Source organism: Monodon monoceros, unplaced genomic scaffold (assembly GCF_005190385.1).
Source record: "Monodon monoceros isolate NGI ecotype Baffin Bay Population unplaced genomic scaffold, NGI_Narwhal_1 Super_Scaffold_8, whole genome shotgun sequence".
In the NCBI taxonomy this organism is placed as follows: Eukaryota; Metazoa; Chordata; class Mammalia; order Artiodactyla; family Monodontidae; genus Monodon; species Monodon monoceros.
This window is the reverse complement of record NW_021703785.1, coordinates 70,295,267-70,323,082: the sequence shown is the minus strand read 5'-3', so window position 1 is coordinate 70,323,082 and position 27,816 is coordinate 70,295,267. Positions and strand designations below refer to the sequence as shown.

The window sequence follows — 27,816 nt, the reverse complement described above, 5'->3', positions numbered from 1 at the left end:
GCTCCGGATGCGCAGGCCCAGCGGCCATGGCTCACGGGCCCAGCCGCTCCGCGGCATGTGGGATCCTCCTGGACCGGGGCCCGAACCCATGTCCCCTGCATCGGCAGACGGACTCCCAACCACTGCGCCACCAGGGAAGCCCACAATGTTCTGTTTTAAACTTATGAATAAGAACAAAAGAGCGCAAGTTAACACAGTAATTAAAACGGATACCTGAAGAATCTGGTCTCCAGCAAGAAGTCTCCCATCTCTGGCGATTATCCCATCCCGGTAGACTTCCTGGATAACAATGTTAATCAGTGGCGTTTCATTGCCACCCACAATGCTAATTCCTAGCTGAATATAAGGATTAGACCGGTGAATTTCAATTGTGGTGATTTCGCCTTCTGGTAAACTAAGTGGCTGCTGTGTGGCTGCCAAGTTAGAAATGAGAGAGAGAAATAGATGGAAAGAGAAACATTTTATATTTTGGTTATCATCTTCAGGTAAATAAGTCATCTTACATTAGTAGATGGTAAAGAACTATGCAATACCGCTGGATAAGGAAAGCAGAAGGACAAAAAGTATCTGTTAAGATTATCTAAACATTTCTTGTCCCAAAGGTGATCAGTGAATTATCACAAATGGCTACTACGTCTCAGATCACGAGGGGTGGCAGTGATCTGATGGAGTAATAGTAAGAGAACGTCATCTCGACCTGACAGAGACGGTTTGGTCGGTGGAACACGTGTAAACAATGCAAAGAAGCATAAAGACGACTCTGTGGTATGTGATCACCACGGGGTGAGAGAGGAGTCCCAAAGGCTCTAAGAAGGGGTGGCTCTTGGAAAAGGGTTATGGCTGGGGCAGGGAAAATTTGAATTTGTAGTAAGATTTGGAATTTGTTCAAGAAAAGTATATTTAAAAATAAATACCTAGAGCCAACCATCAAGACGTGCCCAAGATTCATGACTACAGGCCTTCTGTTCACTCCTAGTGGCTGTACAGTCAGATTCGTGGCGGCCACCAGAGCAGAGCAATAGTCACAGGCGTGGCCGTGGGGTCAGATATACACCCAGCCCTTCCCCGGCGGCACGAGCCGACCAATTCGTCTCAAGATTCAGGCCTCTCCTGTCACAAACCAGCTCCCAGCACCGTCAGCGGCATTTACTCAGCTAACGAATGGGAAGGGTCTGGCACACGCGTGACACAGGGAGCGCTTAATTTGCGGTATTATTTTTGTTGCTCTTGATGTTGTTGTTTTCTTAGTCAAGAAGCAACAAGCGTTTGCACACAAACACCCAGTAAGAAGTAGGTTAACAACCAGTGAATCATGGACTAAACAGAAGAGGGAGGGAAGGGTCACCTTCCTCAGAGTAAGTTCCGAGCTCTGCTTCTAAACTGCAAACTGTCAGACTTGTGCACTTTAAAGGGTGAGTTATGTACTATGTGGACTATATCTCAAAATTAATTTTTTAAAGAGGAAAGAAAACGCATGTTGGGAGAGCAGCAGGGAGTGGTGGGGAGGAAGGCAACGCCCGGTTTTAGAAGAGGCGAGGAACACAGGCGGCCGACACGTACTGTCCCCGGTAGGGCTCTCCTCGAAGGCGGGGTTGTCCAGGCCAGGCTCCTCCGTCCAGGCGGGAAGGGACGCCGATGTCAGGGTCGGCCCTGAACAGTCCGCTTCGGGTGATAAAGTAGCTGGAAGATCTATGACCGTGGTTCCATTTTCATTCTCGATCTCCGTCTGAGCTTTACTAGTTTTCCGTCTCTCCAGGGCAACTCTCTGATGAGAAGCTCCAGGGCATCTAGAAAGAGAGCGTCAGGTGGTTTCCAGATGATGTGAAAGGAAAAAAAAGTGATTAACAGTTTGTACCACAACAAAACAATGGCAACGGCTTCTACGCAAAAAGCACCTGGAAGTACCCACAAGCATTTCCACTCAAACGAAGCTCTTACCACTCTACAGAGCAAATTTAAAACAAGGCATTTGCACAAACGTGTACTCAGGAATCTATTAGTACCAGAAATAACATACACAGTGTAGCACACCAGTACAGTTCTCCCTGCACTGTAGGAATCATCCTGAGGTTCTGATTTCATAGCCCCTTTTACAGGTTAAACGGCTGGACCACAGGAGTGGAAACCAGCACCTTCCTCCACAAGCCCCCTGCGTCCTGCCTTAGACGCTGAGCACCCTGGTGCCTCTCCGCTCTCACACCCAACACTGCACATCACCTGTTAGTGGGTGGAAATACATCTGAAGCTTTACCACTTGCAGGAAGGCACAGCAAAGGCTCAAATTTATGACAGGCATGGGAGGAGAGGAAAACATATCTCCTGGTTTGTAAAAACAGAATTGCAACAGTGGAATTACAGATATGCTATGAAACTTGAAGAATATATTTCTAAGTACTGGGGAAACTTACATAAGCACCAAGAAATAAGGGCTGTTAACTTGCTTGTTTCTACTTACTTAGGCCAACAAAGGGGCAGATATATGTTTGTTTAAACATTTAAAGAAAGTCTTTATACACAGATGTTAGCAGTGCTGCAAGGTGCCAGTTCTTTCCACCTGACACCCTGACTGGACAAAGTGACGAATAATGCCCAGTTGGAGGAGCGGGTGGAAGAACCGGGGATTTGTACAGGAGCCAGGCCCACGCGCCTAGACCCCGACACAGCTCTACAGACCCCACCTACTCTCCTGCTGGGGTAAGAAGTTTAGGAAAGGGTGGGCAGGATCGGCGACAATCTTGTGGCTAGGGCTGCAGACCTTCATTCAATAACAGTATTCTTAAAAATCTAAAATTTCAATCAAAATTAAGGACAGAATTCAATTAAAATTGAAAGCTATTCCTCAATGATAAGAGTAATAAAATTTCCCTCATGAACTGGAGATTTATTTTAGGTCCTAGATTTCAAGTTCTTGAAAAGGATCATTATGAAATTTCTTTATTCAACACTCTCTCCAGACATGCTTTCTCTTCACCTTGCTAAGAAGGGGGTCCACTTATTTTCTTCCAGGGAGTGTTTCTGCAAGGGCCTGGCAAATATGTTTGAAAATGATGTCACTGAAAAAATTACTTTTGTCAAGTAAGCATATTTAATTAGAAATGCATTTTAAAATATTTTATTCAACAAAAAATTGACACTAAAAACGGAATCAGAAAAACTACTTTTGATTAAGAAGACAAGTAATGATTTAGTTCTCAAAATATGTATCATACACAAATATCTACACGGCCAATGGCTAGTCTTTAATGGAATAGAAGGACTAGGAACAGGAATTGAAGAGGAAATACAAACGATGTGAACACCTGGGAATGAGCCTAACAAGCAACTAAAAAAATCCTACAAACTAAATAACCGTAAAGGCTAAGATATAGTTATTAAACATGGAAAAACAAATTTAAAAAGCAAAACTTAAGATTGTTAGAGAGGTGAAGAAACAGGTATACTTAAGTTCCCAGTAGGGCAGCAAATCGTTAACAGGAGTTAAAGATATTAAAAATGATACTATGTAAAAATATGGAAGAATGATCCTACCCAGGAATAGAGGAAGGTTACACAGGGAACCTTCGGGAACACCCGTGTTTAAACATGATGGAGCAGCTGAGTAGACTGAGACAGAACAACCAGACAAGAGTGTCAACAAAGAAAAAGCGGCCAACTGTGCAAATGCCATAAAGGGGGCAAATAAGATAAGGGCCAAAGCACTGGTTTGATTTGGAAATTAAAAGGTCATGGTGACCTTAGAAAGAACACTTTCAGTGATGAGGGCAAAAGCCCAGACTATAACACAAGCAGTTCTGTTAACAAAATAACATGCATTCCATAAAACTGCACACCAAAACTTACAGAGCTTAGGTGGAAAGAGGACCGGGATAGATAGACCATTCAACACCGGGGCATCTGGGGATGGAGAATGGCTGCTAATGGGTACAGGGCTTCTTTTTGGGGTGTTGACGTGTTCTAAAAGTTAGATTATGATGATGGTTACACAATTCTGTGAATATACTAAAAACCACTGAATTGTATACTTTAAAAATAGGTGAAGTGTACAGTAGGTAAAATATATGTCAATAAAACTAATTTTTAAACAAAAGGTGAATAGGGAATGAGTAGATCAGAGCAGGCTTGGACAGAGAAAAGCCCCTGACCACAGACAGCCCACAGCCAGCATCCCTCAGATTTGTAAACATTTGGAACTGAAAGAGAAAGGAAGAAACCAGAATTTGCTGGGTGTCTAATTAGGGCCAGTCACTGTGTAGACTTTATGTACAGTATTTCACTGAATCCTCAAAACTGCTCTACCATCCCCATTTTACAAATGGGAAACTTAACTCACTAAGCCAGCATCACATAGCTGTTAAGTTATGGAGCCAAAATTCAAGCAAACTCAGATCTGATTTAAAGGTGCCTGCTCTTTACACTGGATCATACTAAACGTATGGGGTTCTTTTCCCACGCCTTAAGAAAACATAAATTGAATTTGTTCTACAAACTTGTACCTAGAAACAGTCATAGAATGTTAGAGTGAGGAAGGCTTTGGTGATCATGGAAACACAAACGGAAATCACAAACAGCAACAAAAACCTGTGCATCTTTTTTTTTTTTTTTTTTCTTTTTTTTGCGGTACGCGGGCCTCTCACTGTGGTGGCCTCTCCCGTTGCGGAGCACAGGCTCCGGACGCGCAGGCTCAGCGTCCACGGCTCACAAGCCCAGCCGCCCCGCGACATGTGGGATCTTCCCGGACCAGGGCACGAACCCGTGTCCCCTGCATCGACAGGTGGACTCTCGACCACTGCGCCACCAGGGAAGCCCTGTGCATCTTTTTAAATGGAGTATTTAACAATAACAACACAAACCGCAATTGGCATAGGGGGATATAACTGGGATCATTCCAGCAGGTAACTGAGTGTAGCAGGACGCTAGTTTGGAGGCTATTACACATGATTAAAAACAACAGAAAAGAAGTGCCTGCACCACTGAATAACATCAGGGTAGGCATGGGCTCAGACGATGCAGGTGCAAGTGGAGCCCTGAGACAGTGGGCTGCCCTTAACAAGGGCACTGGAGGCAATGTGACCTGCCACAGGCTGAGGGCTGTGCCCCCCAGGCAGGCTTCTCTACATGCAGGTGTGTCTTTACATTTTTCCTAAATAAAGCCCAAAGGCTCTTGCAGCACCTACAGCCAAACTGAGGGACTTTTCCTTTCCTGCTGAAGGTTATAATTTTATTCCACTATTCTGGCTCTCCTTATGGAGGAAAATCACATATGAACTAGCTTGATTTATGGCATGGGGGCATCATTCCCTGAATAACGATGATTCACATTAGGAAACACACAGTGTAACAGAGCATACTGTATTACTGGTAGCAGTACTAGGGTTAGTGGTGGTGGTGGCAGCAGTAATAGTAGAGGTAAAATCAAATGGGGCACGGTAAGTGCCAGCACAATGCCAGGTACTTAATGCAACTCAAAGAGCGTGAGATCTTAGAACCAAGAAAAATGACAGAGTTACGGATTACAACATGCAAACATCACTTTAAGTGACATCAGTGAAAATGTTAGATTAAGGGTATCTGAAAAGCCTCTCTTCCACAAAGCAACGCGAACATTGGCAAAAACTGTCAGAAAAATTTCTGAGCTCTGGAAATAAGCCAAGGTTCTGTAGCAATCTGGAGTGCATTTAATTAAGAAAAATGGCTGCGTCTTTACGAACAGTGAGCTCTGTAGCATTTGAACTTGCCCTATTCCCATCCCCACCTCCCCCAGTAGCCTGGGATAGCCATGGCCCACAATCACAGGGGAATCAGGAGTCTGGCAGCCACTGGAGGAGCAGACTGGAGCACCTGCAAAGCCCCATTTGTAGAGAATTGTCATTAAGTGACCTGTTGGTTCCCTGGAAGACCTCACTTGCAAGGCTGTCTTTATCTGACCCGACTTGGGGCTTACTCAGTGCAAAGGCATTTGTTGGGGTGGCGGGGGAAGGCAATTGTGTAAGACTGTGGCTGCCTGAGGTAGACAAACAAAAGGCTAATCAAAAAGTTTAAAAGGAAAAGCTAGGGAATGAAATGTCCAGGGCTATGTGCATGCACAGGAAAGAGCTGAGAAGGCCCTAAGCTCTCACTTCTGGCTAACACTGAAGCTACGTGAAAGCAGGAGATGAAGGCTGAGCAGGAGTGTCAACTGCCTGAGTGCTGAAGGTGTGCCCCACTGTGCGCACAGAGCCCCTTGGGGAGAGTGGGAGATTCATCGGTTACAGGCATTTAAGAAATTCTCTGTTCAATCATTAGCTGATTAGAAAACTCACTAAGCAAACAGTAACAAACAGCAATAATAAATCCTGAAGAGAAAGAAGAATCTGATTTCCAGAGTTGCCACATTATATTATTTAAAATGTCCAGTGTTCAATACAAAATTAAGAGACGTGCAAAGAAATAAGTAAGTATGGCCCATACATGGGAAAAAAAGGAGTTAACAGAAACTGTCCCTAAGGAAGCCCAGACATTGGCCTTACAAGACAATGACTTAAATCGAGTATTATAAATATGTTCAAAGAACAGAGAGGGACTCCATGTCTAAATAACTAAAGGAAAATATGAGAATGATATCTCAACAAATAAAAATACCAATAAAGAAATACAAGTTATATTAAAGAGCCAAATAAACACTCTGGATTTAAAAATAAGTACAATAAGTGCATTTATTCTAAGTACAATAAATGAAATGAAGAATTCACTAGAAGAATTCCCAGGAGATTTGAACAGGTAAAAGAATCAGTGAACTTAAAGGTAGGTCAACTGAGATTATCCAGTCTGAGGAAGAGAAAGAAAAAGAATGAACAGAAAGGATAAAGCCTCTAGGTCCTGTGAGAAACCATCAAGAGTATTAACATATGCAGAACGGGAGTCCCATAAGGAGAGACATTAGGGCAGGAAGAATATTTGAAGACATATTGACCAAAATCTTTTCAAGTTTGAAGAATGCTGAAAACAGCAAGAGTGAAGTACCTCATCACAAAGAAGTGACCCTCAGTAAGGCTGCCACCTGACTTCATAAGCTATGGAGAACAGGAGGCTGTGGACAGCACATACTCAGAGTGCTGAAAAAAGACTGTCAACCAAGAAGTCTATCCTTCAAAAACAGGAGAAATCACGACATTCCCAGATAAATGAAAACAAAGAGCCTGTTGCTAGCAGACTTGCCCTATAAGAAATACTAAAAGAAATCCTTTAGGTTGATATGAAAGGACCTTAGACAGTAACTCAAATCCACATTAAGAAATAAAGACCACTGGTAAAGGTAACTACATAGATAAATGTAAAACAGCATTAAAGTGCTTTGTGGTTTATAACTCCTTTTTGGTCCTATTTGGTTTAAAAGACAACCCTGTGCAAAGCAATAATTATAATTCTGTTTAGATGGGCATGTAATGCGTAAAGATGTAATTTGTATAACAGTAACAGCACAAAGGATGTGGAAAGGAATGAAGGTATATATGAGCTAATTTTGTGTGTACTGGTGAAATCAGGTCAGTATTAATCTGAACTAGACTGTTGAAAATTAATATGTTAATTGCAATCCCCAAGGCAACTACTAAGAAAATAATTCAAAAAATTGATGTGAACAGAAATGACAAAGGAATTAAAATGGCATACTTGAAAATATCTATTTAACAAAAAAAAAAGGGGGGAAGAAATGGATTAACCTTTAGAGAAACAAAAAAAATGACATATGGAAACAACAAAATGGCAGACATAAATTCTACCTTATCAGTAATTACATCAACTATAAATGAATTAAACACTCCAATCAAAAGCCAGTGACTGGCAGAATGGATGAAAAAAACAAACAGGATCCACCTATATGCTGTCTACAAGAGACACATTTCAAAGACACCAATAGGTCAAAATTAAAAGGAGAGGAAAAAGATATACTATGCAAACATTAACATAAAGAGAGCTGAATGGGTATACTAATTTCAGACAAATAGACTTTAAGACAAAAATTGTTTCTAGTGACAAAGAACATTCTACCATAATGAAAAGGTTTGATTTACCACAAAACTGTAACAATTATAAACACAATTAACAGCAGGCCTTCAAAGTACATGAAGCCAAAAATGACAGAATTAGAGGAAGAATAGACAATTCAAAACTAATAGTCTGGGCTTCCCTGGTGGCGCAGTGGTTGAGAGGCCGCCTGCCGATACAAGCGACACAGGTTCGTGCCCCAGTCCGGGAAGATCCCACATGCCGCGGAGCGGCTGGGCCCGTGAGCCATGGCCGCTGAGCCTGCGCGTCCGGAGCCTGTGCTCCGCAACGGGAGAGGCCACAACAGTGAGAGGCCCGCGTACCGCAAAACAAAAAACAAAAAAACAAAAAAAAACTAATAGTCTAAGCCTTCAATATCCCACTTTCAATAATGGATAGAACAACTAGACATAAGGACAAGAAAAGAGACTTTTAACAGTATTATAAATCAACTAGACCTAACAGAAATCTATAGAACATTCCACCCATCAATAGCAGAACACACATTCTTGTGTACAAAATGGAGTATTTTCCAAGATAGACTGTGTGCTAGGCCATTAAAAAAAAGCCTCAGTAGTGACTTCCCTGGCGGTCCAGTGGTTAGGACTCTGCGCTTCCACTGCAGGGGGCCCGGGTTCCATCCCTGGTCTGGGAACTAAGAACCCGCATTCCGCTCGGCATGGCCAAAATCATTAATTAATTAATTAATATTTTTTAAAGCCTCAATAAAATTTAAAGTATTAAACTGCACACATGTTCTCCAATAACAATTAATTCAAAATGGATCAAAGACCCAAATGTAAGCGCTAAAAGCATAAAGGTCTTAGAAGGAAACATAGGTGTAAAGCTTCATGACCTTGGATTAGGCAGTGGTTTTTTAGCTATGACACCAAAAGCACAAGCAAAGAATAAAATAGATAAAATGGACTTCATAAAAATTAAACTTGTTTGTCCTTCAAAGGGCACAGGAAAATGAAAAGACAACTGATAGAACAAGAAAAAATATTTGCAAATCATATATTTAATAAGGGCCAGAATATATAGAGACTGTTACAAAAAGACAAACACTCCATTTTAAAAATGGACTAATGACGTTAAGCATTTGTTCATGTGCTTACGGGCCATTTAAAATATCTTCTTTGGAGAAATATCTATCCAAATCCTTTGACCACCTAAATTGGATTACCTGACTTTTTGTTGAGTTGTAGGAATTCTTTACATATTCTGGATACTAGACTCTTACCGGATACATGATTTACAAATATAGATCTGCTTTTTACATTATATAGGAGAAAAAAATGCTGGTGAGAATGTGTCAAACACAAACTTCTCTCCAAGTTAAAATGTGAATTTGAAAGAGCAATCTTGTCTCAGCCTACCCTGACCCTTAAAGTCTTCAAAACCATTTGATGAACTAGAAAAGCTCTCAGCATAGAAAAAGACTTCTTTAAGGGTTTTCTCTATATTGTACAAACTTTTTAGAATACTGTTAAACTCTAAGTTTTAAGAGGAAAAGAAAAATGGTTCTGAATTTTGCCATAAACCAGGGCACAAATGCTCAATTTAACAACAACGACAAAAAAAAAAACCAAAAAACCCCAATATTATCATTTACAATTAGCATAAGATGTTAGATTGCTGAGGATGAGGCAGGGATGAGGGGTAGAGAGGTAGGAGGAATGCTTTATAGTTGATGCTGCTTGGCAAAATTTCTGAAAGCAATTACTACAATGTTCTAGGCGTCATACAATATATAGAATGTTTCTTAAGGGCTTTAGTTCTCCTTTCAAAGATGAGCACTTTCCCACATCTTTTAAAATTCTTCATTGTTTTCCTAATATATAATCAGTTAATAACTAGTCATTTTATTTTAAAACACAGTCATCTTTCATAAATGTTTTACTTTTAGCCATAGGAGAAAATGTTAGCTGTTCTCATACTGAAGCAGATTTCTTAAGTTCAAATAGGGAAGGTAATTTAAACTCAAAATTACCAGATTTAACAAACTATTCCTAATGCTGTATTTCTATTAATAATTAAAGTAATCGTAATTCTGTGTCTCATGACATCACTCTTATTGCTAGTTTGTGTTGCTTTTACCTGGCTACAAATTTTTTTGTCCTCTTCCCACAAAGTGAAGCTTAGTTCCCCTCCCCTTGAATCTGGGCAGTTATGTGACTACAGCATAAGGGATGCTATGTGACTTTAAGGCTAGAGCATACAAGGCCATGCAGCTTCTTGCCTTATTTACTGGAACCCATGTAAGAACTTAAAATACCCTGAGGCCACTGTGCTGGAGAGGCCACCCACAGGCTCTCCCGTGGACAAGTCCCGGCTGAGCCCATGCCTCTAGTGGACCTCCATCAAGGTGCCAGACATGTGAATGAAGCTGCCGTCTTGGAAGTAAATTCTTCAGTTGCAATTGCTGCAGTCCTGGGCTTTTGTTCTCCCCAGCTGTGGCCCAGATTGGACAGAACAGAGTCGAGCCATCCCTGCTGTGCCCTGTCTGAATCCCTGACTCACAGAATCCATGAGCAGAACCAAGCACTCAGTGTTTTATGTCACTATATTTGGAGTGGTTGGTTTCTCAGCAATAGATAACCAGAACACAGATTAACAATTTAATTGAACAAACATTAGATGAGTGTCAACTTTCTAATTTTTATAATCAATAGTCACTCTTAGCTGCATACATCAAGCAAGTCACCTCACCTTTTCAAATCATTCACCTTTTTCAACGTATCTTTCACAACACAGGCCTAAGAGTCTACTTTGGAAATGATTAAATTAGTAGCTCAAATATTAATAAGCACACTTGGAAAATAGAACTTTCAACTGGACATAATTGCTTAGCTTTTATCAAACTATAAGGATAGTCTGCAATTCCCAAGTTTTTATGTCAACATAAACAGCTTGATAGAAAATACTACTGATACTTCGACTACATACTAAGTTCTTATATGCATTTTAGTTAAGTAAATATTCCTAAAATAATTGTGTAATTTTTATCTCACTGCTATCAAAATACTTAACTGAATTGAGACTTTGTTCAGTTCCTGTAATACCCCAAAGCCGATGTTCATAAAAGAGTCACAAAAGAAACTTATCTCTGAAAAAGACTAGTTCTACTGAAAGAAATAGGAAAAGCCTAAAATCTTCTTCAACCTCAGCCACAACTAGGCCTGACCCAGACAGTAGATTCAAGAGTTTGGTGTCAATCTCCAGGAAGTCTCTGTTATCGTGTTCAGATTCTATGCCTGCTGCTGACCAAAGACACACAAAAACCTAAGACTCTTGCATTTTCAAAAGTCTATACATCTATCCTACTCTTTTTTCTTAGCTCTTGTTTTTAGACAGTACAGCTTAAGTTTAAGCAATTTCTCTATAAATCTTCACGCTTCTGACATTTTAATAACATCTCATTGTTTCTCATAAATCTACATTATTTCTAATGAGTACACTCACTTTATAACACTGATATTTAGGAACAGAATGAACACGTATACTCACGTGTACATGAAACTTTTACTACCACATAACAGCAGAGAACATGATTCACCCTGGGTAAGGTCAGCATGGTATGTTAGAACGCTGAGCAGGAATACTGAAGTTTAAGTCTAACCATGCCATTACCTATCTCCAAATCTTTGTGACTCAGTTTCCTGATTCGTAAAGTGAGGGGATAAGATTAGATTCAATTCATGATTTCATGTGTGAGTATAATGACAAGCTGTTCCATACCAGAGTTATACTATTATTTCTAAGTTTTTAAGTCCAATATATTGTGCTATGCATTGTTTTTCACAGCAATCAAGATTACTGCAGATTTACACTGCACAAGTGGCTGACCTATAAAATTTAGAAATCAATACATTTATTTTGGTCATTTTATGTGATTCTATCTCCAAAAGAGATGAATTTTAGCCCTTCTTAAGGGTAGAAACAATTTTAAAGATCAAGTCTTTTATCAAAGTCAAACGATAAAACTCAATCTTTTAAAAAGCTTTTGTCAGTAGAACAAAAATCCCCACTAAATGTTTTAAAGTTTCCAACCCCTAGTTCTTGTTCAGTCAAGTTCTTGAACACAGAATTTTACAAGATCTTAGCGAATAAAATCACAGATACAGGCAGACCTCATTTTATTGCACTTCCCTTTACTGCCCTTCACAGACTACATTTTTTACAAATTGAAGGTTTGTGGCAACCCTGTGTGTCATCAGATGATGGTTAGCATTTCCTAGCAATAAAGTATTTTTCAATCAAGGTATGTAAATTTTTAGACCTAATGCTATTGCACCCTTACTAGACTACAGTACAGCGTAAACAGAACTTTCATATGCACTGGGAAACCAAAAAATTCGTGTGACCTGCTGTATTGTGCTATTCGATATTCACTTTACTGCGGTGGTCTGGAACCGAACCTGCAACATCTCCGAGGTGTGCCTGTACCCATTTCCATGTTGCAACAATATTATAATTTTTAACAGCTGCATGATATCCCGATGCACTGATGTACTATTGTATTTTTAACCCTTCCCCTACTGTTAAGTAATCAGATTGACCCCAGTTTACTGAACTCTGCACAATGTTGCAGCAAACATCTTTACATACAATTTTCCCTTCTTTTGAACTATTTCCTTAGGATAATAAGCTAGATAAGACGATACTGACATTTACAGTTTTTGAAACAAACTGAGAAACTGCCTTGCAAAGAGTCTATCATTATATCCTGCTACCATGTGACTATAACAACCTCATATTGATAAGTGTAAAACGGTACCTCCTGACTGTAGTTTTTACATGCATGTTTTTGATAAATAATAATATTAAATGACGGTTGCATGCAACTTGTTTGTTGTATCTCCTGTGCAGGATTTGTCTGTTTACTTACTGATGCCTTGGCATTTGTATCGGGTTTATTTGTTTGAGCCACCTTTTTATAGCCTAGAGTCGCTTCTCTCTCTCTCTCTCACCTGTTTTTAAGATGTGCCTCCAGGTCGCAGCGCTGCACTACATCTTGGCACACTGAAGAGAACGGACATAAAACTAATAATTTGTCCAGAAGTTTATGAACTAGAATGCTAGACTTCTTACACAACTTAAAGTGGAGTCTCTTCCGGTCCAATGGACAGAAATCCTTCTCTTGCAGGAAGTTTCTGAGGCACTTGCAGCAGAAGGTATGTCCACAGGGGGTGTCTAGTGGCTGCAGCAGAGGCTGAAGGCAAATGTGGCAGACCAGGTCGTCATCCACTTCATCCTGGTAATTGTATAAGTGGTTTTCTCGTGTCCAGTGCTGCTGGCCGCATTCAAAACACAGAGGATTGAAGGAGGAGGAAGAGGTCTGCTCCACAGACACCATCTCATCGTTTGTCGTTCCCATTTTGAATCAGCGGAAGCAGTTTCTCTATCTTCATACATTAGACTTCCATTAAAGGTTTGATCTTTAAAAGACAGTGATGTATTTGACTAAAACCCAGGTCTGTTTTTCTAGACTAGACAAAACAAAACAAAACAACCAGAAAAGTAATTACTATCAATCAACATAGGCTAAAAGAATCAACATAATATTACTATGTTGACTTCTTTTTTAGTAAAAAATTAAAATTTACATCAGGGAATAATTAGTCGTAAAAACATAAAAATGACATTAACTAATCTGCTTGTTGGCTAAGGATGACTTACCTTGCCAAGTTCTTGGTGAAAAAAGAATTTAGGATTAAAAGCAAAGGTGACATATTAATATGTGGTGTGACACAGGAAACAATTTGTTCTACTGACTGAAATCCCCCGATACTTCACTGCTTAATGGTAGTTTCAACGCCAGTTAATCTACGTAGTATGCTAATAATGCAATTTGAGGTATATTATGTAATAAATTTGCATTTGCCAACCCAGTCATGGTTCCCTGCTTCTGACTGATGTTACACATTTATAGTGCCATCCCAAAAATTACGTCTCTGAAATGTAGTCTCAAGGATAATTCAGTGTCTTAAAAAAATGACCTCTGCTCTACACTGTTTGGGAGAAACTGGATTTCAAAATATATATGTATGATTTGAATATTCTCTCCCTATAATACAGATTGCAGAAAGATAGATCTGCACAGCATATATAAATAACATCTCTGCAAACTCCACAAACTTCAATACTATTTCATGCCATTAAGAGAAAAAACCCACTGATTCAATTTTAATATTAACTTTTAAAGGTGACAGGGTAATCTAAGACACATCTTTAGGCTTTATTCATATGTACATCAGGGTATTATGAGTCAAGAGGATCCTGAGCGCTGTTCTCCACTCTGGAAGACTCTTATTTAATTGAAGCTGTCTGTTCACAAAGCAATAACTTTGTCTTATTCCTGTTGGGCTGACCCCGAAGATGAGTGTGAAGTACAGTGTGTGTGGGTGAAAACGGAGTTTTGGAATTGAGCTCCTTGCCTGTAAATGTTCCCTAAATAATTGTGTATATGAAACCTGTATAATAAAAAGAAGTATTCTCAATAAAAAAAAAAGAAACCCACTATAATTCAATTAAACAGATAAGGCATGTTATAAATGTCCATCCCAGCTCACATTATTCCACACTCCCATTGCTTCTGGCTTACTCAGAGCAGCAGAGTGCGTGCGTGTGTGTGTGTGTGTGCGCGCGTGCACCTCCTCTAAGACAGCAGCCTGCTCCAGTTTGGTGCAGGGCTAGCAAGGAATGCTCCCCTCACATAACGGTTTCCATACCTCCTGCTGCTGCAGCACCAGGGGTTAAAAAATCACCTCCAAAGGCAGCAGCTATGTCCATTCTGAATATTTACAGTCTCTGGTATGTGCCAAACACTGAACAGGGAGATAAGGGAGGTGGGGAGAGGACAGTTAAGAGAGCCCATTGTTGGATCATATGGTAGTTCTATTTTTAGCTTTTTAAGGAACCTCCATACTTTTCTCCATAGTGGCTGTATCAATTTATATTCCTGCCAACAGTGCAAGAGCGTTCCCTTTTCTCCACACCCTCTCCAGCATTTATTGTTTGTAGATTTTTTGATGATGGCCATTCTGACCGTGTGAGGTGATACCTCATTGTAGTTTTGATTTGCATTTCCCTGATAATTAGTGATGTTGAGCATCTTTTCATGTGCTTTTTGGCCATCTGTCTGTCTTTGAAGAACTGTCTATTTAGGTTTGAAGAAATGTCTGTTTAGGTCTTCTACCCATTTTTTGCTTGGGTTGTTTGTTTTTTTTGATACTGAGCTGCATGAGCTGTTTGTATATTTTAGAGATTAATCCCCTGTCAGTTGCTTTATTTGCAAATATTTTCTCCTGAAACTAACACAACATCGTGAATCAACTATACTCCAATAAAAATTAAAAAAAAAAAGAATGCCCATTGTGAAAACTCAATGAACTAAATATTCTCAGAAAGTTGTGCACCGGGTGCTGTGTGAATGCAGAGAAAGAGGAGGAGAGCTGGCATCTAACTCAGTTTGGCTTTGTAGCCAGAAATACTTTCAAGAGGGGACACAACACGGCTGCTGGGCTGTGACAGGAAGCACTGGCCAGAGAGGAAACGGACAAGGGCCTCTTCACGTCCTGAGTGTGCACGGCACATTCGGGAATGTGAGCCGGTGAAACATCTGAGGCAAGAAAATGAACTCAGAGTGGGGGCATTCTGAAACCTGGGGTCCTGTACCAGGTCAGAAAGGGCAGACACCATGTTAATGATGCTAGCATTTGTTTCAGTGATAAAATTCTCTTCCAATCATATATATATATATATATATATATATATATATATATATATATACACACACACACACATATATATATGTATATATATATATTTTTTTTTGCTATTTTATTACTTGGAGTATTTATCAGAAAAACAATATTAACATTTTAAGAGATTTAACAAGAATTGCCATGAATTATGAGGGGTGGGACAAGATTCAGATGGCATGGCTGAGTCAGATAAACTGTGTTTTTCAAAACAACTTAATAGAATAGCAGCTTGTGATCTGAACTATCAGTACAGCATTAAGACAGTAGACACTTCCTGTAGTTTGTAACTCATGGGGCTTACACTCTCTGAGCACCATAGCTTTTGTCAGTCCAAGGTATGTGAGATTATGGAGATAAACATCATTTACCTCAGGCAAATAAACCACTTCAATCTCTAGGTATTTTAATACAGAATGTCCACAGACTCGTTTCCTACTCAACTAGCAAGAAAATTCATATATCCCTTGCTCTTCTTTGTTTGTGATAGTATTTATCCTAATTTTTTTCTCAAGAATATACACTGCAATTCTGGCCTCCCACATAATGACTAAGGAAGCATTTCTCTTAAGACTATTATATTTTAGCTATTTTCTGAATCTCTAAATAACTTTGATTATTTTCCTATCACAAAACATTTTCATGAGGAAAAAGAACACGTTCCCATTTAAAATACCAAATAACAACCGCATTATCAACAGCCCCGAAATGCCTCTGTGTTACCATGACACAAACATTAAATGAAAATTTATCACAAGTAGATCACTAACACGTGCATATAAATATTGATTAAACAGTTTCAAGACCATACAGTCTAAGTAGTTAAGAGCACACACCCTGGAGCCAGTCTGTGAGGGTTCAAGTCCTTGTTCAGTCACTTACCAGCCCTGTGGCCTGACTGAATTTCTCTGTGGCTGTTTCCTCCTCACGTGTAAAATGGGGGTAGTTAACAGTGCCGATCTCAGAGGGGTGATACAGAGAATAAACAGGCACATTAACAGGTGCTGAATAAATGTTAGCTATTACTACTATTACTAAACATAAAGAAACAAATGTTCAGACAGATTTTATGATTTGCCCAAAGCTGCACAACTTATAATTACTCAGTAAGAAAGAAGATAAATCCAGTTCTTTCTTGTTTCAAAATAACCCGACAGTAAATTAAGTAATTATAGGAAGGAGGAACGGTGTTTCATGTAAGCCTGAGTGTATGGATTTTTTAAAGACGAAGGCAGCCTGCGCCTGTTTTCCAATCCCCAAGCCCACTCCTCTCCTCCCAGCTCCGGCAGGTGACTTCATTTCCACTTTGTGAACAAGCCCACTCCTAACGCCTCACAAGGCTTCCTACACTACTGTCCCTCCCCCGAAGCTGTGAGCACCTTAAGAGGTGGACCTCCAGCAGGGGAGAAGCTCAATAAATGCTGAATGACCAACTGGGTGACCAAAGTTAGGTGGCCAGAAATACATTCAAGTATACAGGAGGATATGCCCATGTTTAATTTTGATTTCAGACATTCTATTAGCACAATTTGAAATACTAAAATACAAGTTAAATAACAGTCTTAAATATTTTCCAAAATATAAAGATAAAATGTAGCATTACGTGTATCTTTACAAGCTATATTATCCGTGTAGCTAATATAACAGTAATATAACAGGAACAGTAAACAGATGGATGCTATCAAAACGGCTGGAAGGGAATTCCCTGGTGGTCCAGTGGTTAGGACTCTGCACTTTCACCACCGAGGGCCCGGGGTTCGATCCCTGATCCGGGGACTAAGATCCCATGAGTCGTGTGGCGCAGCCAAAATAGATAGATAGATAGATAGATAATCAGTTGTCTCATACTTTCTCTCATTTAAAAAATAAATAAATTGGCTGGGAATATTACAACACATTTAAGATAACATCTTGAAAGATAATCAGTGCAGTGGAGAGGGAGTTATACGACTGTTTACTACCTAACTCCAGTTACGATTAATGTGCTTGCTTTTCCTGGTCTATGAGACAAGACTATCCTGCTACATCCTGAAGACTCTCAGAAGGAGCTACGGTTTTTCACAGTTAATTTGCACACACTCCCAAACTATGTTATTCAGATCATTTCTCTTAATGTTACTTTTGACTCAGGCTGAAAGAGTCCTCACTGGCCCTAAACTAGGAGATCCAGCCCCAGATAAAAGAAGATGAGCCAAGGGTTACCACCAAAGTACGGTTAGATGGGGATCATCTTTGGTTCCTCTGACACATCAGTGCTGAGTCTGAGGATACCTCTCCCCATGCATCCCAGCAAAATCCTACTCACGCCTTAAGTCTTAGCTCCACCTCCACCCCCTCCGTCAGATCCCATCAGCCTCCTTCCCGCTCCCGGTTCGCCCCCTCTTTCCCTTCTGTTCCTGCTGCTTTTTACACACGCCTTCGTCTCATCAGTTACTACATTTGCGTGCTTGCTTATCTGTCTCCTTACCTCTTGGAGGTTACGGTGAAGACAGTATCTATCTCTTGTATTCCCAGGTCTTGGCACATATTGTGCAATTAAAAAAAAAGTTCTCAGGCTCATACTGGAGCCTGAAATGTATAAGAGTCTTGAGATGTATTATATATAACTACGTAAATTTATGAGAAATCCTTGCACATTAATTTGTGGCACTGCAAAACGATCAACATACCGGACCCTGCCCTATGATTATAAACAAACTAGGAATAAGATATTACTTCCTTTAATCTTCAAAAGTCTGAGGGAAAAAAAAAGGGTTTTTTTTGTTTAATGATGTCAACACTAGAAAATTTTATTGTATATGTTACATATCAGCTTTCATAGCTACCTTTGTATAAAGCAGTGGTTGTCAAACTTTTACACCTAAGGATCCCTTTATCCACCCTGGACAAGTTTGGCTGTTTCTTAAAAAAACAAAACAAAAAACAAAAAAAAACTACCATACAATCCAGCAACTCCACTACCCGGCATTTATCCCAAAGAAATAAAAACGTTCACACAAAAACCGGTACAGCTTTATTTGTAATGGCCTCAAACCAGAAACAACCCAACTGTCCTTCAACAAGTGAACAAACAAATGATGGCACATCCACACCACACGGCTCAGCAATAAAAAAGAACGGATGTGCACACCAGCCTGGGTGCACCTCAAAGAATTATGCTGAGTGAGAAAGCCGATCCTAAAAGGTTGCATATTATATTTTCCATATATAACATTCTTGAAATGACAATGCAATTAAGTAAATTAATTAAAATGTTTATTTGTTAATAAAAAATAAACCCATTACATGTTAACATTTTTATGAAAAATAACTTTTTTCAAAATAAAAAAATATATAGTGCGGAGAGAAGCATTGTTGATGTAGAATGTATTTTCCAAATCTGGAGTCTCAAATCTGCTTTCAACCTTTTGTGACATCACATGTCAAGTTTCCTCTGGAAAACTCTACTGAACACTCATGAGAGAATGAGAGTGAAAAGGGTAGGTAAAGTCTTTGTGTTACTGGGAAAATAATTTTGATCTTGTGGACCCAATGAAAACACAGGGTCCTGGGTCACACGTGGACAAGTAGTACAGAGCACTGAAGGGTTCTGACACCCCTCTTCCACAAGAAGTACCAGTCAGTAACCAACAAGACTTTTAAAAAAGACAAAAACTGGAAAAGGCCAACTGTGGAGGTGAGCCCATACTGGAGGAATCTGTCTTTCCTGGAATGAAGCTCTTTCTCCAGAGCCTTCTCCCACTGAAGAAGCGTATCTGGATATCACTGTACAGGAATATTAAGCATATTAAATGAGACCCTTACATAAATCCTATTCTTAATCAAAACATTTCCTATATGTCATGAGGAAAATGATCAAATACCAGTTTTCCAACAATTCCACATCTATTATTTATAATTCTCTCATTGTCTACATAAAAGCGTAATTCAGCACACTTAGCTATTTGTCTCCTATTCCTTTTTATCAAGTAGAAATATTTGAAAAACCATTTAAAAATTCTTAAGATGCTACTTGTAGTGAGATGTACCCTATTTAATAATCTAGAAAATTAGTAAGCTAAGCAAAAAAATGCTAGAAGCTATGCAACTTAGGCTCTGAGCTCCATGCCAGCTGGGTAACTAGGTCACTACACAATTCCTTTTCATTCATCACATGTTTATCCAGTGTCTACGAAGTGCTGGTATTATATAGATATTCTGGTGCCTAGGCTTCCTGTCTACACACTGTCAGCTTTGCTTAAATAGTAATAAACCACACATCATACACACAGAGTTTAAATCTAGCTCCAAAATTCTCATGATTTTATATCTTTTTATACACAATAAAATATTTACTGATATGTTATATTTACGTTTTAGTCCTGACATCTGTTATTATTTTTTGATAACTTTAATAATCTCCTAAATATTTTACAAAAAGGAGGTTAAATTGTGGCTGGCAGAGAATTTACAAATTTCAAATGTCCTTCTACTTTAGTTTTTCTAATTTTGAACCACTAATCTATGATGAAAACTTTTTTTTAATGCAAAAACCAAACTGGATTACCTACCCAATTCCTGCAGGCTCAGAGAGTTATACTAGAGTTATACTTCTAAAAATACTACTAAATTATGTTACCTTACATTAATTTAAAAACAGAATTGATATAAAACTATTTCAAAAAGGAAATACACCACATGGAATGCTAAACATTTCCATACAGCTAAATACCCAGACAGACCTCCACCAATAAGAAAAGGCTTCTGTGGGAAGGGGTCTTCCAGGAAAGACACACTCCCACAGCACGTGACCTCTTCTCAGCAGCACGCCTCACCAGCCAGCCGAGATGGGGCAATTTCTAACATCTTAAAGAATGTCACAAATTCATAAGAGTTGCACAATACATTTAACAATGAGGGGTGGGTTGTGAGGGGAAGTAGTTTTCATTGGTTTAGTTTTCTTGCATGCCGTGTTCACCTGCTGGATATAATTTTAATACTTCTTTATATGACATTCAAAGGCAAGGGTTCTGATTTAAATAAATAATCTGTTTTCTTCTAAAGGATGAAACCTCTCAAACATTTAAGTTCTTGCACAGTAAATTTAGAAAACATTGGTTTTCAAGTGATTGATAAATTCTTATTTTCAAGGTCTTTTCAATCTCTAATTTCTATAACTGTGGATCAAAATCCCTCTGCTAACTCTCAGTTATCCAAGGAAGTAAAGGGCATCAAAAAGAGCACTGGCTGTGGGTTCAAAATTTGCCTCTGCCATGCACGCGCTAGCAATGTGGCACCACACGCGGCACAGCAATTAGAAGTTTATAAATCTCAATTTCCTCAATTTCCTCATGTTAGAAATGGCATCCTGCTTATGGTGCAGGATTACTATGAAGCTAAAAATGTTACACTGCCAGAAAAACCTCTTACAAACCACAAGGCATTATAACACAAACTTATGACTAGATTAATGACTGTAAAGGACGATGTAGATAAGAACAGACAGCTGGGCTAATCGGTGGCCCGAGCTCCTTCCACGAGACTGGTCACGGGACGCCTGTGTCTGATTCTTGGCTCTGAGACCGGCAACCAGGCCACCAGCTCAGCCCTTCCCCGCTCTAGACTCCACTCTCTGAACCTACAGACCAGTGGGCCAAACCAGATAAACTCTAAAGTTACTTATAGACCCCCAATTCCACGATTCTAGAAATGTGCTTTGAGCACACATTTTTTCCCCCAAAACAGAACAAACAGTTTTCTTTACTATTATCCAGCATTGTATTAACTATAAAAATGATCTAAATCCAAAGCTTATCAGGAGAGGTTTTTGTGTGTTTCTTTTTTGTTTTTTGATTTTGTTCGTTTGTTTGATCTTCATAGTACTGGACACTCTTTTAAGTTCCCGACCTGAAAATTTCTCTTTTTGCAGACAAGCGTATGGACAAGAGAGGAGGGCTAGACATATAATTGAACGTCTCCATATGTTTATTATGGTGGGACAACGTACGATACTATAGTGCTATAAGACAAAATTTATTTTTCTTACTGGCTCTCCTACAGTGCTATTTAGGAGATGCTGCGACATCTATCTGAAGGACTAATATGGTTAGTCCGTCTGCTTTCTCTGAAAGGCAAGCACAGGTTAATTGTCAGTAGTATAAACAGACGTTTTAGATGGCAGATTTTGCTCCACACTCAAACATATTTTTCCATTCAAGAAACATCTAAAGCTACAGAAAAAGAACAAACTTTTCAGTCTTACTTCCTTCAATAACTGCAAAGAAATCAGCAGGACACTGCTACTCTGTGATCAAACCCACACAATAAAATAAATGAAGTGGAACTAAACCACAGTCAGGAAAGGTTTTATGGTGGTGGTGCTACTAATAATTAAGAGTCCCAGACTTCATTATCTTAACTATCAGTAAGGTATAAGAAATTTAAATGCTGCAGCTTTCCAAGCTAATTAGGGACACTGATAATTAAAAGAACAGATATTATTTAAGATGCTCAATTTGTCCCAGTTATAATTTAATGCATATAAAAATGATCAGCTCAAGAATGACTCTGGACCAGACTCAAGGGACCATCACCGAATGGCCAGATCTTGTGCTTTCTCAAGACCAGCCTAACAGGCACCAGTGTCAGGGGTAGGGACCAAAGCCTTGTTAGCCTTGGGATTTATCCAGAATGAGTCTAGTGTGTTGCCAGAGGTCCTTCTAATTTATTAACAATGAGTTGTTTGAGTTAAATACAGTTCTAATACTGAGAAAAATTAAAAGAGAAATCCTCATATAATGTAACTCATTATCCAGATTCAGATACATCACAGATAAAACAACCCTTTAAAATATAAATGCCTATGTTACATGACAGGAAATAAAATGTACTATAAAGCCAGAAATTATAAGGGGCTGTACTATGTTAAATCATTAGGATGATCAACAATGCACCCTAAATTATATTAGTTTCCCATGTTTCAGAAACCGAGTCAAACAAAATCCCAGGTTTTACAAGTTATGTAGTTATTACCTGCCTTTTTAACATTTCCACTAGGAAACTTTTACAAACAAAATATTCAAGAGCAAACTAATTACTCATATCCCTAACCTTCAAACCTGACCTCCTTTTCAATCTCCTATCCTCCCTCTTTTCCATCCATCCATCGGTCCGTGTTACTGAGAAATCTCCTATGTGCCAGGCACTGTTCTAGGGCTAGGAGTTCAGCCTTGAACAAAAACAAAAATCTATCCCCTTGTGAAGCTTACATTCTGGGGGAGAAGACAGACAACACACACACAAAATAAATAAAATACTGGGAGGATAGCTTTTTAAATAGGGTGATCAGGGGAAAACGCACTATTGAGGTGGCACCTGAGTTAACGCCAAAAGGACATAACTAGAAATCCACACGGTTATTTGGGGTAAAATGTTTATTATAGACAAATGAAATAATAAAGGCCCTGAGCTGCCAACGTGCCTGGTATGTTCAATGAACAGTCAGGAGGCCCGTGTGGATGAAATGAAAAAGCAGAGAGAAGGAAATGGATCAGACCAGTAACGGGGGCTAACTACACCCTATAGAACTTTGGTGTTTCCTCTGTGTAAGAATCCTAACAGGATCGCTCTGGCTGCTACACTGAGAATAATCTTAAGGGGCCAAAGGCAGAAGCAATCAAGAGCCTACTGAAATATTATAAGGAAGAGATGATGGTGGATTGAACCAGGGTGGACACAGTTGAGATAGTGACTCATTTCTGCATCTACTTTGAAGGCAGACTGGTGTGATTTGCTAATACATAAAATGTGTGCACGAGCTGCTGGCGGTGGGAGAAGTCAAGGACGACGCCAAGGTTTTTAGTCTGAACTAGAAAGATAGAATTAATATATTTGAGGTGCGACAGTCTGTAAGAGAGTAGGTTTAATGGGTATGGCCAAGTTCAAACAGGTTATATTTGAAATGCCTATTAGACGTCCAAGTAGACACACGGAGTAGGCAAGCAGCTAAGTATACAAGTCCAGTTCAAGGGAGAGGACTGGACTGATGATATAAATTCAGGAAGCACTGGTGTATAGAATAGAAAGCCATTCGATTGGGAAAGATCACCAAAGGAGAGTGGGTGAGTGTAAGTAGAAGAGAAGGGGGCTGAGGACTGGGCCTTGGGGCGTTTCAATATTACAGGGTCTGGGAGATAAGGAGGAGCCAAACCGAGCAGGAGTGGTTAGCATGCCAGAAGCCGATCAGGAGAGTGTGGTGTGGAAAAACCAAATGCAGGAAGTCTTTCAAGGAGGAGGGAATGATTATCCCGTGGGCAAGTAAAGTAAGATTAGGACTGAGAATTACGCATCGGATTTAGCAACACGGCACTCACCAGTGACCTTGACACAGAGTTTTGGTGGACTGGTGAGAGCAAATGCTTCCTGGGAAAGAGTTCAGGAGACAGGAATTAGAGCGTGAACAATTCTTTTGAGAAATTATGCAATATGGGAAGGGGGAAATTTTGTATTCTGGGAGGAACTGAGACTCTAATAGTGATTCCCCCCAACATTTAACAAAGGCAAAGATGTACACATTTATCATTTGCATCTATACACATCCTTAATTCCTTTCTTCTTGCGTCAGACCTCTCCCTCTGCTGTCTCAAGGCTAATTTCTCCTCCACCTGGGCTCAATATTCCATTCCTTTGGCAACGTTTGTCATTTATCTCATCTTTCTTTATTTAACCTCTAACCTTTTCCCCTCAGCACAAAAAAGTTCATGTTTCAACAACAATGAAAACAAAACATTCTCCTACAGTTGTTACCCTTTCCCCCACCTTCATTTCACCTCCAATATTTCTGAAATATAAGACCATGCTTGCAGTCTCCGATTCCTGACCAAAAGGGCTTCTTTCTACCTCTACCAGCCACTGAGCCTGGTTCTACTGTGGTCATGGTCGTCATGACTGGCTGCCAAATCTAATGGTCACGTTTCAGTTCCAAACCCTGCTTGATCTCTCTGCAACGTCACCGACTCCTCTTGCCGTGAAACTCTTTGCTCCCTTGCCTTAATTATACCACTCTGCTCTGGTTCTCATACTATTTACCACTCTTTTGTGATAGCTGTCCAATTTTTTCCTTTAGGCAAACTCTAAAAAATTTAAATTGTTGGGCCAAGTAAAAAGAAGTCTTCTGATTCACTTCATTAAACTGCTCTCCAAAACGGTGAACAAAATTTTGATTCCTACTAGCAATGCTAGTATGTTAACTTCTCCCAAACTGTTCTAACCCTGGTTAATTTTATTCGTTTTAAATATTTATAAATCTTAAAGTTGAAAATACAAAAATAACATCTCAGTTTTTCTTTAATTTGCATCTCTTTGATTCTAGCTAAATTAAATTTATGATTATAATCCTTACTCTTGTGAAGTGCCTCTAGATCCCTGGCCTCACTTTTTTCCTACTGAATAGTAGTGTTTTTCTTAATTGATATGAACTTGATATATTATGATAACAATCCTTTATCACATTATTATAATTACTTTTCCTCCTGTTTGCCTTTTAGTTGTCTACTGGCATAAAGAAGTTGTCAATTTTCATGTAATTGAATACATTCATTTTCCCTTTAAAAATTCTTCCACTACTCTTATCCCCTCCTCCACAACAAGATGAGATGAAGATTTGCCTCTGTATTCTTCATTTGCATAGTTTTAAAAAAAATGATTACACTCTATTCTGACTGGAATGCAGTATGAGAATAGATCTTTCTCTCCCAGTACTTAAATAATTGTCCTAATTCCAGTACATCTAACTCACATTTATGTTCAAAAGCCATGTCATTACTGCCCTCTAAATGATCCTATTACTGTAGTTGCTAATGGCCCTTCTATACTCCCCGTATGCTATAACTAGAGCCAGAGAATCCTGTGTCTCTCTCACCATGAGCCTCATTTTCCACACCCGGTCACCAGGTTCCTATTGATTCTACCTCCAGAATATGTTACTTATGCCTCCTCTTTTCCTCTCTCCCTACCACTACTCTGTTATTTATTACACTTGCTCATTTAGCCATCACTCAAAAGGTTTTCCCATCTTCTTCTTCTCCTGTCTGTCCTTTACAACACTGGCATCCAAGCACCAGCGATATTATTTTCCCTGCTGAATACTCTTCTGCAGCCCCCAATTGTTTCTACAAAATGAAAGCCAAAGTCTCAAGCTGGCACTTAAGTCTCCCAGCTCTGGCTCCTTTAGTTTCATTTCCTGACACAATTCCACACATTCCATGCTTTGGCCAAACCAAACTACTTACACCTTCTGACCTCAGCATGTTCTCCCCTCGCCTGGAGCGTGCTCTCCCACCTTGCTGGCCTGCAGAACGCCCGTCCATTTAATGGCCAGCGGCTGCGAAGCTCTTCCTGATCCACCCAAATATGACTACTCCTCCTGTCCCTTACGTCACTGTGGTACTATTACAGTCACTGGGTTCCTCACTGCTGTGGTCAGCAATCACTTGTTTGCATGGGTCTTCCCTGCAGACTGAATACCCCTTTAAAGACAGGAATCAGACATGTACACACTGCTATATTTAAAATAGATAACCAACAAGGACCTACTGTAGAGCACAGGGAACTCTGCTCAATATCCCGTAACAACCTAAATGGGAAAAGAATTTGAAAAGGAATACGTAAAACTGAATCACTTTGCTGTACACCCAAAGCTAACAGAGCATTGTTAAACAACTATGCTCCAATATAAAATAAAAATAATAAAAAAAAGACAAGAATCAAACCTCATCTCCATAACCCTAGCATTTGGAGCATGTCTGACATAGTTTGTGGTTAATCTCAACAATCAAAGAGGCAATGAATGAACAAATTTCCTCAAATTTCACCTGCCTCACCAAATCCTGACTGTAATCCCTAGAATTTGTATTCCCACTGCCTCTGTCCTAATTCAGGTTCCTGTTACTTCTTGATTATCTCCTCTCTGTCCCTTCACCTCTCCATCGCAAAAGGTGATCTCTTAACAAACAACTATGATTCTGTCATTTCCCTCCAGAAGAAAAATCTGGTTCTAGGAGAGAGACCAGGCTTCTTAACAGGACCTGTCTGTCACTATCATTCCCACCCCACACCCCACACGCTGTGCTTGAGCTGGACGCTGCACCAAACCATTCACTGATCACGAGCTGCATACCTTGATGTTCCCCAAAGCGGTGAGCTAGTCTCTGTGACCAGGAGAGTATCTTCCTGCTATGGCTCCCTCCTGTCTCTCCCTTACTTCCCGCTCCTTTCACCTACTCTGTCCCTCCCCATTCCCTACACCACACTCCCTTTACTCTCCTCACCAAGTTCTCGAGGCCTCCTTTGTGTTATATACTTCCTTATCTTCTTTTTTTTTTTGCGTTACGCGGGCCTCTCACTGTGTGGCCTCTCCCGTTGCGGAGCACAGGCTCCGGACGCGCAGGCTCAGCGGCCATGGCTCACGGGCCCAGCCGCTCCGTGGCATGTGGGATCTTCCCGGACCGAGGCACGAACCCGTGTCCCCTGCATTGGCAGGTGGACTCTCAACCACTGCGCCACCAGGGAAGCCCTCTATATCCTTTTGATGGTCCTTTGTAGGGTCACCATTCATCGCCTAAACTTACTTTTATAGTATTTTATACTTTACAAATTTACAGGCTAGTTTTACCTGTAAATTTTACCTATGAGATTTACCATTTTCAGATACAACATAAGGAGAGAATTATGGGAAGAGGAAACTATCTTCAAATCATACTGTAGAAAAGGGTTACTTCTGGAAAATTTTCCTGACCAACATCTACTTTAAAATATACAGTGTAGATTCTTGATAGGTTTCTCAAAGACTGACAGTTCTTGAACTTGTCCTTAAATATTGTGCTTTGTTGTCCTGATAGGGGCCTCCAGCTACAGATAAATTATTATGAGAAGCTCTTAAGAAGTGGTAATAATTATCATTAGATATTTCAGTGGTTTTATCACCAATATTAAGATATTTAAGCGAGGACAATCTAAAAACCAAGAGATTTCACAATTCTTAACTGTTCCT

At 39.7% G+C, this 27,816-nt stretch overlaps 1 protein-coding gene across 3 annotated transcripts in view; it reads right to left on the bottom strand.

Moving 5' to 3' along the window:
- LNX2 (ligand of numb-protein X 2) overlaps positions 1 to 27,816 on the bottom strand; it is an 89,058-nt gene that overhangs the window by 30,938 nt on the left and 30,304 nt on the right. For 2 of the 3 annotated variants that reach the window (XM_029210189.1, XM_029210187.1), the window contains exons 2-4: positions 12,996 to 13,514; positions 1,561 to 1,787; positions 214 to 413 (exon numbers count right to left, since the gene is read on the bottom strand). In XM_029210189.1, coding sequence (XP_029066022.1) covers positions 214 to 413; positions 1,561 to 1,787; positions 12,996 to 13,402 — 834 coding nt within the window. In that variant the 5' untranslated portion in view covers positions 13,403 to 13,514. Of the gene's footprint in view, positions 1 to 213; positions 414 to 1,560; positions 1,788 to 12,995; positions 13,515 to 26,066; positions 26,367 to 27,816 lie in introns of those variants that run through there. The other variant, XM_029210188.1, reaches the window with a different exon arrangement.